Source organism: Pangasianodon hypophthalmus, chromosome 20 (genome assembly GCF_027358585.1).
Source record: "Pangasianodon hypophthalmus isolate fPanHyp1 chromosome 20, fPanHyp1.pri, whole genome shotgun sequence".
NCBI lineage: Eukaryota > Metazoa > Chordata > Actinopteri > Siluriformes > Pangasiidae > Pangasianodon > Pangasianodon hypophthalmus.
Window position 1 is genome coordinate 4,078,816 of NC_069729.1, and position 14,378 is coordinate 4,093,193.

Consider the following 14,378-nt stretch of genomic DNA (forward strand, 5'->3'; position numbering starts at 1 on the left):
TTGTGTGTCTTTCTGCCTTCAGTTTTGCCTTCAGTAAGTGAAAAGCATGCTCAATCGGGTTGAGATCATCGGACATTTAAGAACATTTAATTTCTTTGCCTTAAGAAGCTCTTGGGTTGCTTTCGCTGTACGTTTTGGGTCATTATCCATCTGTACTGTGAAGTGCTGTCCTATCAATTTTGCAGCATTTGACTGAATCTGAGCAGAAAGTATAGCTCTGTATGCTTCAGAATTCATCCTGCTACTTCTATCAGCAGTCACATCATCAATAAACTCCAGTGACCCAGTTCCATTGGCAGCCATACATGCCCATGCCATAACACTGCGTCCACCATGTTTGACAGATGATGTGGTATACTTTGGATCATAAGCCCTTCCTTTTCCTTCGCCATACTCTTCTCCTCCCACCATTCTGGTACAAGTTAATCTTGCATCAGAACTGGTCAGGCTTTTTTTAGAGTTTTTTTTTTTTTAGCAAATTCTAAGCTGGCCTTTCTGTTCTTGAGTGTTACCAGGTAAACTGTCTGTATTTACATTCATAAAGGCATCTTTTGATTTTTAGATTTTGACAATGATACGCCAACCTCCTCGAGGGTGTTCTTGACTTGGCTAGATGTTGTGAAGGAGTTTTTCTTCAACAAGGAAAGAATTCTGCATTTAATTGTCTTCCATGGTCTTCCAGGCCTTTTTGGTGTTGCTGAGCTCGCCATTGCGTTCCTTCATTTTAAGAATGTACTAAATTGTTGATTTGGCCACTTCTAAAGTTTCTGCAGTCTCTCTGATGGGTATGTTTTTTTTTCAGCCTAATGATGGCCTCCTTCACTTGCATCGACACCACTTTGGAGCACGTAGTGAGAGTTCCCATGACAAATGCAAATTCAACACTTGGATTCAACTCCAGAACTTTCATCTCCTTAATTTGTCATGAAATAATGAGGAAACAGGCCACACCTGGCCATGAAACTGCTTATTAGTCAATTGTCCAATTACTTTTGAGCCTGTGAAAATGGAGGGACTCTGTAAATCATGACTGTAATTCCTAAACTGTGTATGCAATATTTTTATTAAACCCCTTAAATTAAAGCTGAAAGTCGACACTTCAATCACATCTTGATTGCTTCAATTCAAATCCATTGTGGTGGTGTACAGACACAAAATTACAAAAATTGTGTCACTGTCCAGATACTTATGGACCTGACTATATAAATGTGTTGTAACAAACTGTTGACAATATGGTGAAGGATGACTCATTGGACCAGACCTAAAGTGCATTAAAGGGGTCCAAGCACTGCCGCCCTGCCATAATATCCCTCTATATGTAGATATGGTCGGATTGTTCTTTCTGGTAGGATGGTCACATTCTCAGTCACCTGAAGGACACTTACTCTTCTGTTTTTCCCTACGTTTCCCATTTAGTGACAGCTGAGTGTCATTGTCACTAAATCACCTACTATCCGCGCTCCTATAATGAACCCTATTTCAAAAATCCTCTTGCCATCGTAACGAGCGCTTCCAGACAGGTGTACTGCATGACTACCGTGCTCTGTGGTAAGTATAAAATGCTGAGCAGCTCCAGTTCACCTTCATTGTAGTTATACTTTGGCAAGCATTTATTTATTGTTTTCCAGGAAAGTACCGATCATCTTTATCCTCTGATCATTTCTATCCTGATGGAAGTGGTCTCTTCCATGATGACTCCGCCCCCATCCACAGGACACAAGGGATCACTGAATGCTTTGGTGAGGACGAAAATGAGGTAAATCATATGCTGTGGCCTTCACAGTCACGAGATCTCAACCCAATTGAACGCCTTTTGGAGATTCTTGGAGTGTTAGTGCTGCTGTTATAGAAAATGAATCAACACGTTCAGACTTTCTGACTGATCAGAATTAAGAATTCAGTAGTTTTGTGGCAAATTATTTTTTTCTACATGAATTTTATAGGAGTAATCAACCAGAGTTGGGGTGGCAACCGGGGTAGCAGTTGGCATCCATGGTGCCATGTGAGAGACTTGATCATGTAGGCTAATTTTAGTTATTCACTCAACGCCAGAAGCCTTGACTAATCTTCTTTCACTTTTGTTTTGTTCCTTATTACTTACTGTCTTCTCGAGATCTCATACACCTTTAGCACACATTAATGCACATGTTGTGTTAAATAGGGACGAAGTTCAAGAAAGATTACATGGGCGTTGAACATGTGCTGCTTATATAAAGACGCATGTGACAGTGAGTCACACATTTGATTAATGCAGTTTCAAGAGGATTAGTATGCTATAGGCGTTTCCAACACTAGATATGGAAGTCCAGGACTGTTTGGTGATTTCCCTGTTCAGAGACATTTGTTTTAACTCACCACTTCTTCCACTTTTGATTCTGGACATTCTTTTTTTGTTTGTTTGTTAGTTTGTTTTAGATTAATGCTCTTTAGACAACACTTTTTTTTTAATCTGTGGCCTACTGTGGTGATTTAATAGGATATAGGATTTAAAAAATAAGCTTTACAACAATCATTGTTGAATTATCAATATTAGGATAATTCATTAGGTTCATATTAGATAGTTACTTTCATCAGTGACCTCTTTCTTAGAAAACAATGAACAAAGTGGTTGTTATGAGCCCGAGATGAGCCTCTTTTATTTAGTAGTGCGGTAAATTGAGGGACACCAACATACAAGACATAAGACAAGAGTATTTGAGATGGATGTTTTTAACAAAGGGGCTGGACTCCGGCGGTGCTAAAGGAAAGAAAGAAATATAATAAAACAGTCTTCCCTATTCTCGATTCTCACACACACTCAGCAAGAAACAAAAATGAAACCAAAATGTCTAACTACCCTGGTCTTCCATCACTAACATAAGTACAGGGGTTGGCACACGCCTCTTCCCCAGGGTGTTTAGACAGCTACAGTGGATATAAAAAGTCTACACATCCCTGTTAAAATGGCAGGGTTTTGTGACGTAAAAAAAAGAAACCAAGATAAATCATGTCAGAACCTTTTCTACCCTCAATGTGAAATTACAATGTATAAAAATTAAGTGAAAAACAATCAGAAGCATTTTTGGGAAAAATATGAAAAATAAAAAAATAAACAATCTGGTTGCATAAGTGTGCACACCCTTTTATAATTGGGGATGTGGCTATGTTCAGAATGAACCAATCAAATTCAAGCTCATGTCTGAAAGTAATTATCACACAGCTGTCATCAATGAAATTATCCTGATTAACCCCAAATAAAGACCAGACTGTTTCTGTAGGTTTCATCTGACTTCTGAAGCCTGCTTACAAAGCCTGTACAGGGTCCCACTGTCGAAAGGTTTCGATCAGGAGGGAAATACAAAAAATGGTCTGCTGAGACCAATTCCAAAATATATAATAATAATTCCATAATTCCAAAAGGTATGTTTGGTGCAAAAGAAGCACATCACCAAAAGAACACCATACCTGCGGTGAAGCATGGTGGTGGTAGCACCATGCTTTTGGGCTGCTTTTCTTCAGCAGAACTGGGGCTTTTATCAAGGTGGACGGAATCATGAATAGCTACAAATACCATTCGATTTTAGTGCAAAACAGTGACCCAAAACATACATCCAAATCAACAAAGGAATGACTTAACCAAAAGAAGATCACTGTTTCTGAATGACCTAGCCAGAGCCCGACCTGAATCCAGCTAAAAATCTGTGGGGTGAACTGAAGCAGGCTGTGCACAGGAGATGCCCTTATAATTTGATGTATCTAGAATGTTTTTGCAAGAAAGAGTGAGAAAATGTTGCCAAGTCAAGATGTGCCACGCTGACAGACTCTTAGCCAAAAAGACTGAGTGGTGTAATATAATCAAAAGGTGCTTCAACAGTGTATTACTTTAGGGTTGTGCAAACTTATGCAACCAGGTTATTGCAAGGTTTTGTTTTCTATTTTTCAATAAAACACGTCTGATTGATTTTCACTTAATTTTTAAATGATGTAATTTCAGGAGGAAATTGAGGATTGGAAAAAGTTCTGAAATGATTTATCTTGGTTTCATTTTTTTTACATCACAAAAACCTGCCATTTTAAACAAGGGATGTGTAAATGTTTTATATCCACACACACAAAGCGAAACAGAAACACTGGTTGTAGTGTGCAACCACAAAGTTCTGCTTGGTTAAGATGCACACAAACAAAACTTTCAAAAACTCAGTGTTGGCGTCATTCTCTCTCTCTTTTTTGCCCTCTTCACTTGCTTTTGCTCTTCCAGAGTGGCTTCTGAAATTCAAAGCACCTTCTCTCAGTCACCAACATTGGACGAGGAGGTGATGGATGAACACACCATCCAATGAGTAGTCTTCACAATGTCTAAAAGACTTTTCTCTTTTAGAAAAAAACCTCTGGAAGATTACCTGCAAGATCATCATATTGACAGTCAGCACAAATTTCAGACACTTCAACCTCTGGAACAACCTTTCCAACAGCTAAGTCATTTCCTAGAATAAAATCTACACTGTTAACAGGTAAAACAGGCTGAACTCCATAATTAACAGTGCCTGTGTCGAGAAAACAACAGACTGCAGATATACGTGATGCAATGATAGCCAATCTCCAGGCCCTGACAAAGGACATATGGCCCATGAAATGTTTGGTCTGATAAAGGGAATAAACCTTCACAAATAAAAAACTGGGCTGGGCTACAATATCCTGCTTGTCACCTTCAGAATGAGCTGTAGATTCAACAATGAAAAAAATAAAAGGTTTGTAACACTCATCTGCACTTACAACAGACTCTTGGGAAATAGTCTTCAGAAATCCCACCCCTTTTGGTTGTCTGCTATCAAGGCCTTGACTCTTTTCTTGTTGCTCCCATTTATGCTTCAGAGCGAAGCAATCGGCAGCTACATCACCAAGCTTGTGACAATAGAAACACTCAAAAGATGATGACCTTGTTTGGGTGCGACCAGGGGGACTCACAGTTCCAGACTGGTCCTGTTTGGACTTCTGCTCACTTGGACTTGGCTGTCTAGGCTTTGATAAAAACAAAGTTTTGTGAGTTAGAATGAATTCATCAGCCAACACGGCAGCTTGAGAAAGAGTGGTAACCTTACATTCATTCAAATAAACAGCAAAACGGTCAAGCAGACAGTTTTTAAAATTTTCCAAAAGCATGAGCTCCCTGAATGACTCCCGATTAGTAGCTTTACTAGCTGCAGTCCACTTATCAAAAAGGAGAGCCTTCTCCCTAGCTAACTCCACATAGCTTTGTGCCTGTGTCTTTCGGAAGTTCCTAAACTTCTGACGATAGGCTTCGGGCACAAGCTCATTAGCACGAAGGAAAGCAGCTTTAACAGTGTCATAATCCATGCTCTTAGGCAAAACCAATGATGAACAAACCTTCTGAGCTTTTCCAACCAGCTTACACTGGAGTAACAGTGTCCACCATTATTCATTTTCTCTCTTCTGTCGCCCTCTTTACTTCCTGTTGCTCTTCTGGGACGGCTTCTGAAAGTCAAAGCTCTCTGCCACCTATTTGCCTCTTTGCCACCAGCATTGAACGAATAGGTGATGGACGAACACACCATCCAATGAGTAGTCTTCACAATGTCTAAAAGACTTTTCACAGAAAAACATATGTGCCCTTGCACACAACAGTGGCATGCAAAAGTTCTTGAGAAGCAGGATGTTTCTTAACGAAGAGCTTTGTGAGCAAAGTGCTTCCAGAATCGTAGCCCTGAAACATGAAACCATCACTAAATGTCTTTCACTTTTGATTTAGCACTGATAGAGTCATACAGTTTAAAGGCTGCTGCTCTACTCATGCAAAGACTGTAAATGCAGACCACAGGATCACCAATCCACCACTGTTTAACCCTTGAACAGGACCCTTTAATCTGCTACTCTAGAGGTCCTGACCCTATGTTCAGTCAAAGCTAATGCAATTTAATTACTGTACACTCATAGTTCCAGAGTCCCCGGTTCCAGCCGGCTTACTGTCTGTGCAGAGAGTCTGTGTCCACCTCCAGATTTTTGAGGTTTTTAAGAGGTTCCCAAAACATGCTGCTAGATGGTTGATGGATTGGCGACTCTAAATTGCCCCTAAATGTGACTGTGTGTGTGTGTTGGTCTTATCCAGCCTGTATTCCCACTTCATGTCCAGTGTTCCCTGGATCCTGAGAGTTTAATGAATATCAATAATGTTCTTAGCTTCTTGGAATCCTTTGTGACAGGGAAACTTTGTTGTAAGGTTCTTCATAGGACCTTGAAGGCTTCCTAAGAAGGACAAAACAAATAACTTTTAAGAGTTCCTCCAGGGGAACAATAAAAAGAACTCTTAAGTAATCTAAATTAGGGCTTAAAGGGTTCTCTCAGAGGTTCTAGATTTGACTTCAAGGGTTCATCATTGTCATAAGGAAATACACTCTTAGACAGAAAGGTTCTTGAAGGGTTCTTTAAGGGTTTAGTGAACAATTAAGGGTTCCTAGGGTTTCTACTTCAAGTATCTGTATTTGAAACACTTTGTCTTAGGGAAACATTCATGTGTACACTCTTAGAAAAAAAAGAGTTCTCCAAGGGTTCTTTAAGGGTTTAGTGACTAATTAAGGGTTCTTAGTTTTTTTTTTTTAAGTGTTCTACTTGAAACACTTTCTCATAGGGAATCATTCAGGTGTGCACTCTTAGGAAAAAAAGAGTTCTTCAAGGGTTCCTTAATTTGATTTCCTGGTCTTTTGCCCTGGTTACCGTTCAAACATAAAGCACTAAAACGCCGCTTTGGATTAATAGAGAGATGGAGAGATGGAGCAGCTGTCGCGGAAACAACGTCAAAACGATTCCCTCCTCCCCCACGGGCACTGTGGCTTCATCCCAAATCGCTTCCTACACCCTACACAAGTGCGCTCAATAAGGTACGAAATAATGGCTTCTACACCCGTTGTAGTGCACTAGATATCCAATAGGGAGCTGTTTGTAACTCAGCCTAAGCATCTCCGCGGTACATGGTTGGATCCCAAATAGCTCTGTACTTCCTGTACACGTGCACTACAAAGGCTATGAGAGACACAGCGTGTGCGCGCTACGTAGTGCCCTGTGTGTTTATTTGGAATGCGCCCTGAGATTCAGGACCGCGGTCAGCGCCCATAGCCGCTTTTTTCTTGGTAAGTGGCCATCGCTGGTTTCCAATCGCCAAAGAGCAGCTGGAAAAGCAGAGAGAGAGAGAGAGAGAGAAAGAGAGAGAGGGGGGAGAACGGAGAAGAAAGTCCATTTAAGAAAAAGAATCACTTCAGAAAGCTTGGCATTGTTTGCAACACGGTAATTAGATTGCAAAAGCAAGCACGGAGGAAAAGAAAAGAAAAGAAAAGAAAAAGCAACAGTTACCCGGAGCGACTCTTCAGGCTGTCGGGAAGCAGGTTCTTTCCAGAAGAACGGAAATTTCATGCAGTGAAGTTTGAAGCTTTGATGGCACATCAAGTCGTCGCACTTTTCCGTCCGCGCCGGCGCATCTCCGCGGCTCTTCTGTGACTCAACGGCGCGTATTTTCTCCCCTTCCACCTTCTTAAATTTACCTTTAACTTCGAGCCACCATGCTGGACCCGTCCTCGAGCGAGGAGGAAGATGAGGTGGTGGAGGAAGAGCGCAAAGCGGCGGCGGTGGCGGCTCCAAAGGCCCCCGGGAGCGCGCGGGTCTCATCGAGCCGCTCCGGCCAGAGCGCGAGCGGCTTACAGCCCAGCCGCGGTGGCCACGCGCGGCCCTCCAGCCCCGGACCCGCGGCCACCGGCGACAAGGAGAAGGACGACGTGGAGAAGATGCAGAGGGAGGAAGAGGAAAGAAAGAAGAGGCTGCAGCTCTACGTGTTCGTCATGCGCTGCATCGCGTACCCGTTCAACGCCAAGCAGCCCACAGACATGGCGAGGCGGCAGCAGAAGGTAAGAAACGACGCGGAGGTAAAAGGTCACAAAAGCAACAGATTGCTCTGGAGAAAAAAAAAAAACAATCTGACAAACATCTCAAACCCAAATGTATTTCCAGGTGACCTAACTTCTGATCATTGGGTTCAAAACATGTCTAAAAGTACACTACATCTGTAGAAGCTTCAAAAATATTGTAATATTTCCTTTGAATATTTTAGGATGAAAAAAATCAGCTTATGCACACGTTATGAATGTTTATAGGGTGGGAAAACACCCTGTACACAGATAGAGGGTGGAGAAACATCCTCTAAACATATTAAAGCCTTATGAGTGCTTATAATAAGGGGTGGAGAAACATCCTCTAAACATATTAAAGCCTTATGAGTGCTTATAATAAGGGGTGGAGAAACATCCTATAACTGTACCTCAACCTTATGAATGCATAGTTTTGAAGCAAAATCCTATAATTATGCTGAATCCTTATGAATGCTTATGGGGTGGAGAAACATGCTCTAAACATATTAAAGCATTATGAATGCTTATAACAGAGAAACATCCTATAACTGTGCTGAAGTCTCATTAATGCTTATAATAGGGGTGAAGGAAAATGTGCTATGCTGAAACCGTATGAATGCTTATAGGGGGTGGAGAACAACCTGTAAACATATCAAAGCCTTAAAAACGCTTGTAGGGGGTGGAGAAACATCCTGTAAACATGCTGAAGCCTTAAGAAAGCTTATAATAGGGGGTGGAGAAGCATCCTATAACTGTACTTAAACCTTATGAATGCATAGTGGTGGAGAAGCATCCTATAACTGTGCTGAAGTCTCATTAATGCTTATAATAGGGAGTGGAGAGTTATCTTATAACTATGCTGAAGCCTTATGAATGCTTTAATGGGGTGGACAAACATCCTATAACTATGCTGAAGCCTTATGAATGCTTATAGAGGGTGGAGAAATATCCTGTAACTGTACTGAAGCCTTATGAATGCTTATAGAGAAACATCCTGTAAAAATACTGAAGCTTTATGAATGCTTATAGAGGGTGGAGAAATATCCTGTAAAAATACTGAAGCTTTATGAATGCTTATAGAGGGTTGAGAAATATCCTGTAACTGTACTGAAGCCTTATGAATTCTTATAGAGAAACATCCTGTAAAAATACTGAAGCTTTATGAATGCTTACAGGGTGGAGAAACATCCTAGAGAAGCTCAGAGAAGCTCTGCAGCAGCAACTAGTTGTTTTCATACCTCACTTAATGTCCGTCATTCTGACACAAAGGGATTCTGAGAAAAAAATACAGATTTTTAGCCTAAAAAAATCCAGACCCGTGTGGCTTCATCAGTCCTTTCAGTGTATCGATCTCATCAGGGATGGGCGCTGTAATCAGATAAAGCATGATTAAACCCTTCCACCCCGATGATTATGGTTAGGGAAGCGCACAAATCTAGGACAAGCTCAGCTTTTCTGATTCTATTTATATGCAATTTGCAACAGATTTCATTTGTCATTTTGATATTCCATTATGTATTCCGTTTAGAATAGACTTATTGGATTTAACTTCCTTATTTTGTTACCATATAACCGTCTACAGCACCAGTTTAACAGTTTAAGCTTTATATCAGTATCCCTGTCCAGGGCTTGGCATACCTGAGGTGTATCCAAGTGATGTGATGAAACATTTATTTAGCAGTTTTGGAAGGAGTCTCCAGCGTTAGTCAGAACGTTTTCCAATACAGGAAAGTCTGCAGGATGGAAGGATTTGTGTGTTTTGCTTTCTCGGTAACATGACAAGTCTTATTAACTACAAGAGAGAGAAAAAAGACAGGCTGGTCAGGGAAAGACTGTTTATAGCCGTTATAATGCATGTGATAACTTGTTTCACAGAAATATAAACAGATAAAAGGTGTGTTTCATTTTTTAATAAACAGAAACTTGTCAGTGTTGGCGAAATGCTATGGTATAAAAGGAACAAAACTAACTAAAAATCCTTTTTTCACTACAACCTACAACAACATGTTTTAGATTTTATGTAGGTTTTATATTTAATTCTTTAAAAAAACATTTTTTACTCAGTGAAATACAGTGAGCTTCTTTAGTTCCTGTTCTCTGGTGTGAAAAAAACAAAAAACCTGGTACTAACTGGAACTTGCTTGAGAATAATTGTCATTTGTCCAGTGAGATCTGGACTCAACCTTTTTTTTTTTTCCCACCATTGTGTTTTACTGTTCAAGAAACCGCACCAACTTGCCACTAGATGTGTTGATAAGGCTTCAATTGCAAAATTGCATGCAGTGAAGTGATGGGATCCCATCTGCTGAAAGCAATATTGGTCTGCTCCTTTAGAACAATGCTAAAGCCCAGTGAGACCGTACATAATGGAGTGGAGTGGATAGGATGGGATGGGCTGGGACTATTGATCCAGATGTTTAATGGTGTTGCTTTCATAGCCTAAACATGTACAGGCAAATATTTAAATAATAATTAGGAATTCTTTCTTTAAAAATACTAGCATTATTTCCAAATAAAAACTGTTCTAAAAACGATTTCCTTATCTAACACATCAGTCTGATTTTAGTGCCCTGCTTTTAATCTAACGACATTAACGGTAATTCCTGGCGCTGAAAGAAACTCGAGACAATGCGATACGCCTCAGAGAACTCCATATATACAGGCTTATGATGAAATGCACTAGATACTGCGACAATGAAAGGAACTCTAGCAGCTGCAGATCTAAGTGGAGTAGCATTATCTTTTATCAGGACCAAGTTGGTTAATTTATTTAGCGCTTATCATGAGGTAGTCATATCCACGTCCCCAGATGAGACCTGTTCTGCCTGCTGAATCTTATCTAACAAATCAGTTCAAAAAGCAGCACTCTTCGCCTGTGGTGCTGAAAACGTTTGTTAACTTGGAGAAAACAAGACTGTTATCTCAAGCTCAGCACTCACCTGGGAGTCTTGCTGGCTTGTTTTCCTGATTGTTACGTCTTGGGAAAATAAAAAGAGCCCCTGTGGGACCTGCTGAGTCGGGGAATTCATGGGGGGGAGCTTGCTGTTGGAGCTGTTGTGATGTAGCCTTGGTAATGCCTCATGAAAAATCAAAAATAAATCATGTGGCAGATTTATTTTATTTTATTGATCTGATCAGTTTTTTGGTGGGTGTAAAAACGTAAAGCTGAAGTCTAAACTAAAATTTGATATGGTCCAGCTGCATACTAATAAAATAGTGGTGCTTCATGTTAACACTATGGATGAGCATCATGGGCTCTGAAATGAGCTCATGCATCACATGTATCTATTTTTGAACTTTAAGCAGAGAGAATAAACACATACGTACAAACAAGCCATGGTTTAAACAAGGGTAAATAAAATGAGAAATCTATCAAAGGCTGTGAAAAGTCTGCCCTTTGTAAGCTGTCTCTACTAGGGGTGTAACGCAATGCCACTATCTCTATCTGTAAGTGTAATCGGATTTAAACCCGGAGTGGGTGTGGCATTGGAAACAAGCCCAGAGGTAGCCAATGTGCCATTACAAAAATGCTGTAAATACATTGCACAATGTGGTCTTTGTTTGCCCTGTGAGCTTCATATCTAAAATCTCACTCATCCCTGCATGAAAGTAAAAATGTGTGTGACTTTTTTCTTGCGTTCAAAGGGATCACACCACATCTCTTGTCTCAACTCAGTGCACTGTAAACTCCAAACCTTGCAGGCAGAAAAGAAAAAAGAATAGTGCTCCTCCTGTTTGTATTTCTATTTGTATTCATTTAGAGTGCGTTATCTGGTTTATCTAAATAATGTATTCTTGTCAGTTACATCCCTAGTCTTTAGCCTTGTAGCTAGTCTTTGGTATAATGAGCTGCCTTCAGCTAAATAATTTAAATAAATGCAAGTGACTTGATAAACCACAACAGAGGATCTCCTAAAGAAACTGAGCTGGTTCTTGTTTTTTTTTTTTTTTTTTAAAAAGAAAACTGGCTGTTGTTTTCTATTCATCCCTTTGTTGTCGCTATTATAGTATTTTTTCAGTTGATGACCCCTGGCCTCAAGGTTATGAAAGTGTTGCTGGTTTACTTGCCAGCAATATTATTCTGAAGACTGTGTCATTCTGTCATTTTGGTGCTGATGTTTCTTTGAGCTTGCCAGTGCTAAGACAAGTTGGGTGTTGGGTTTGAAATTTCCAGGCACCCTTTCCGTCCTCCTGAGGATCATCTTCCCAGCTAACAAGATACACTATATGGGTTAGTTTGTGGACACCTGACCATCACACTTAGATGTGCTTGTTGAACATCTCATTCCAGATTTAGTCCCCCTTTGCTGCTATAATAAGCTCCACTCTTCTTCTTCATGTCTTCCTGGAGCTCGCTTTGTGCACAGGGGCATTGTCATGCTGGAACAAGTTTGAGATTCGTCGTTCCAGTTAAGGGAATTTGTAATGCTACACCATACAAAGAAATTCTATACAATTGTTTGCTTCCAACTTTGTGGCAACAATTTGGGGAAGAACTACATATGGATCACCGCCAATTAAGCCACCACCATTCTCCAAAGTGACCTAAGTGTCAGTGGGACATGTTTGCTTCGAATCGTTAGTGCTCAACCACACAATGTCTTTTGTGTTTTATGGCATCTCGTAATGCTTGTCTACTTAGAGTGCTGGTGCTCCATTTCCACCACAAAAGCACCAATTTCTTGGCCAATCAAATCAATTGTGGTGCCATAAACCAGCTGGTGTTGAGCACTGGAGCTCTGGAACCATTAACATCAAGGGTATAGGGGCGGGGTCATTTCCTCACCATGATAAGAACGCAAGCAGTTCAACTTGCATGACTGCCACTTAAAAGCATCGATCTGTGAGAACTGTGGAGAGAATATCACAAGCTGGTTCGTAGAAGAAACAAAAATCTAGTGTCTGTTTCAACAAAGTGAAGTTTTTTTTTTTTTTGCTAATGCTAATGAAACTTCCAGGAAACAGATAAAAATTTAGTTCTATGATACTTTGGAACTAATCCTATTAGAGTTTCTATTGGATTCTTAGTGACATTTTCTTATAAAGGTCAAAGGTCCTATAAAGGCAACTAATTATTTCATAATTTTTAGTTTGAAGTTAATCGAGTTGTTGTTACTGAGAAACCACAAAGTCACAGCATTATATCCAACCATTACAAAACACTGATACTGGAGACTCCTTCTATAAATGCTAAATAAACATCTCCTTTAATCCATTAATCTTCTTTAATCCATTTATGTGGAACATTTACCAAACAAATACCTGTGTAAGTTGTTACTATAGAAATATTCGAACGAGTGCATTATCCCTTCTAGAAAATAAATCAACATCTCCTGACCAATCAGATTTGAGAATTCAGGAGTACTGTGTTGTAATAACTGCTGATGTAAGAGTGGCATTTCCGTCACTTTCTTTGCATTTTGTCTTGTTTAAGATCGTAATGATTACTGGAGCATCCCTTTAAATGTTTCCTGAGTGTGAATGAATCCAAAGTATCGCATTATTTTTTTCCCTCGAAGATTAGGATCCAGTGTAACATATAAAACAGAGCCAGCGGCCGTTTAGTATCTGTTTGATGAGATATGCTAATCAGCCAACTTCAAAGAGGACAAGCCGATCACGAAGGCACAAACTGCTAACGTCATTCTGGTGTAAGCGATGTAGAGAACGCTGAAGGATCCAGCCACTTCGATAGAAGGACAGGGTTTTTGTGTGAATGAAGCTCTCGAGCTAAATGCAGGTGAGAAGGTCGAACATCTGTGTGTTGTTTCTCCATGACAAACCCGCTCCCTCCCCTCCCCCTACACACAAGCTCTTCTGAGAATAAAGCCATGAGAGAGAGAGAGAGAGAGAGAGAGAGAGACAAAGGGAGAAAGGAAAAGGAGGAGACTGGAAAGAAGCACCCTGATTTTAGTGATATAATGGCCATGACGTCTGTTCACTTCAATCTGTCAGTCTTCTCTTTTTTATTCTGTTGTTCAAGTGCAAAAATTCTCTTCTCTTCTCTCATTTCCTCCTCTCTTCTCTTCTCTTCTCTTCTCTTCTCTTCTCTCATTTTTCTTTTTTCTCTTTTCTTCTCTTCTCTCATTTTTCTTTTTTCTCTTTTCTTCTCTTCTCTCATTTTCTCTTTCCTTCTTTTCTCTTTTCATCATTTACTTTGTCTTCTCTTCTCTTCTCTTCTCTTCTCTCATTTTCTCTTTCCTTTTCTCTTTTCATAATTGATTTGCTCTCCTTTTCTCTCATTTTCTTCTTCTCTTCTCTTCTCTTCTCAAGTCCACTAACTAAATTCCATTAACCTTCGCTGTTGCATGTCACTGGGACATGATTGCTTCGACTACTTAGAGTGCTGGTGCTCCATTTCCACCACAAAAGCACCAATTTCTTGGCCAATCAAATCAATTGTGGTGCCATAAACCAGTTGGTGTTGAGCTCTGGAGCTTTTGAACCACTCACATCAGGGGTATAGGGGCGGGGTCATTTCCTCACCAT

The 14,378-nt window shown here is 40.2% G+C and overlaps 1 protein-coding gene across 9 annotated transcripts in view; it reads left to right on the top strand.

The window, feature by feature from the left end:
* The window catches only part of cadpsa (Ca2+-dependent activator protein for secretion a), a 128,943-nt gene that overhangs the window by 722 nt on the left and 113,843 nt on the right, over positions 1-14,378 (top strand). For 2 of the 9 annotated variants that reach the window (XM_053227186.1, XM_053227193.1), the window contains exon 1: positions 7,141-7,889. In XM_053227186.1, coding sequence (XP_053083161.1) covers positions 7,548-7,889 — 342 coding nt within the window. In that variant the 5' untranslated portion in view covers positions 7,141-7,547. Of the gene's footprint in view, positions 1-1,416; positions 1,549-1,628; positions 1,757-7,140; positions 7,890-14,378 lie in introns of those variants that run through there. The other 7 variants (XM_053227190.1, XM_053227192.1, XM_053227185.1 and 4 more) reach the window with 7 other exon arrangements.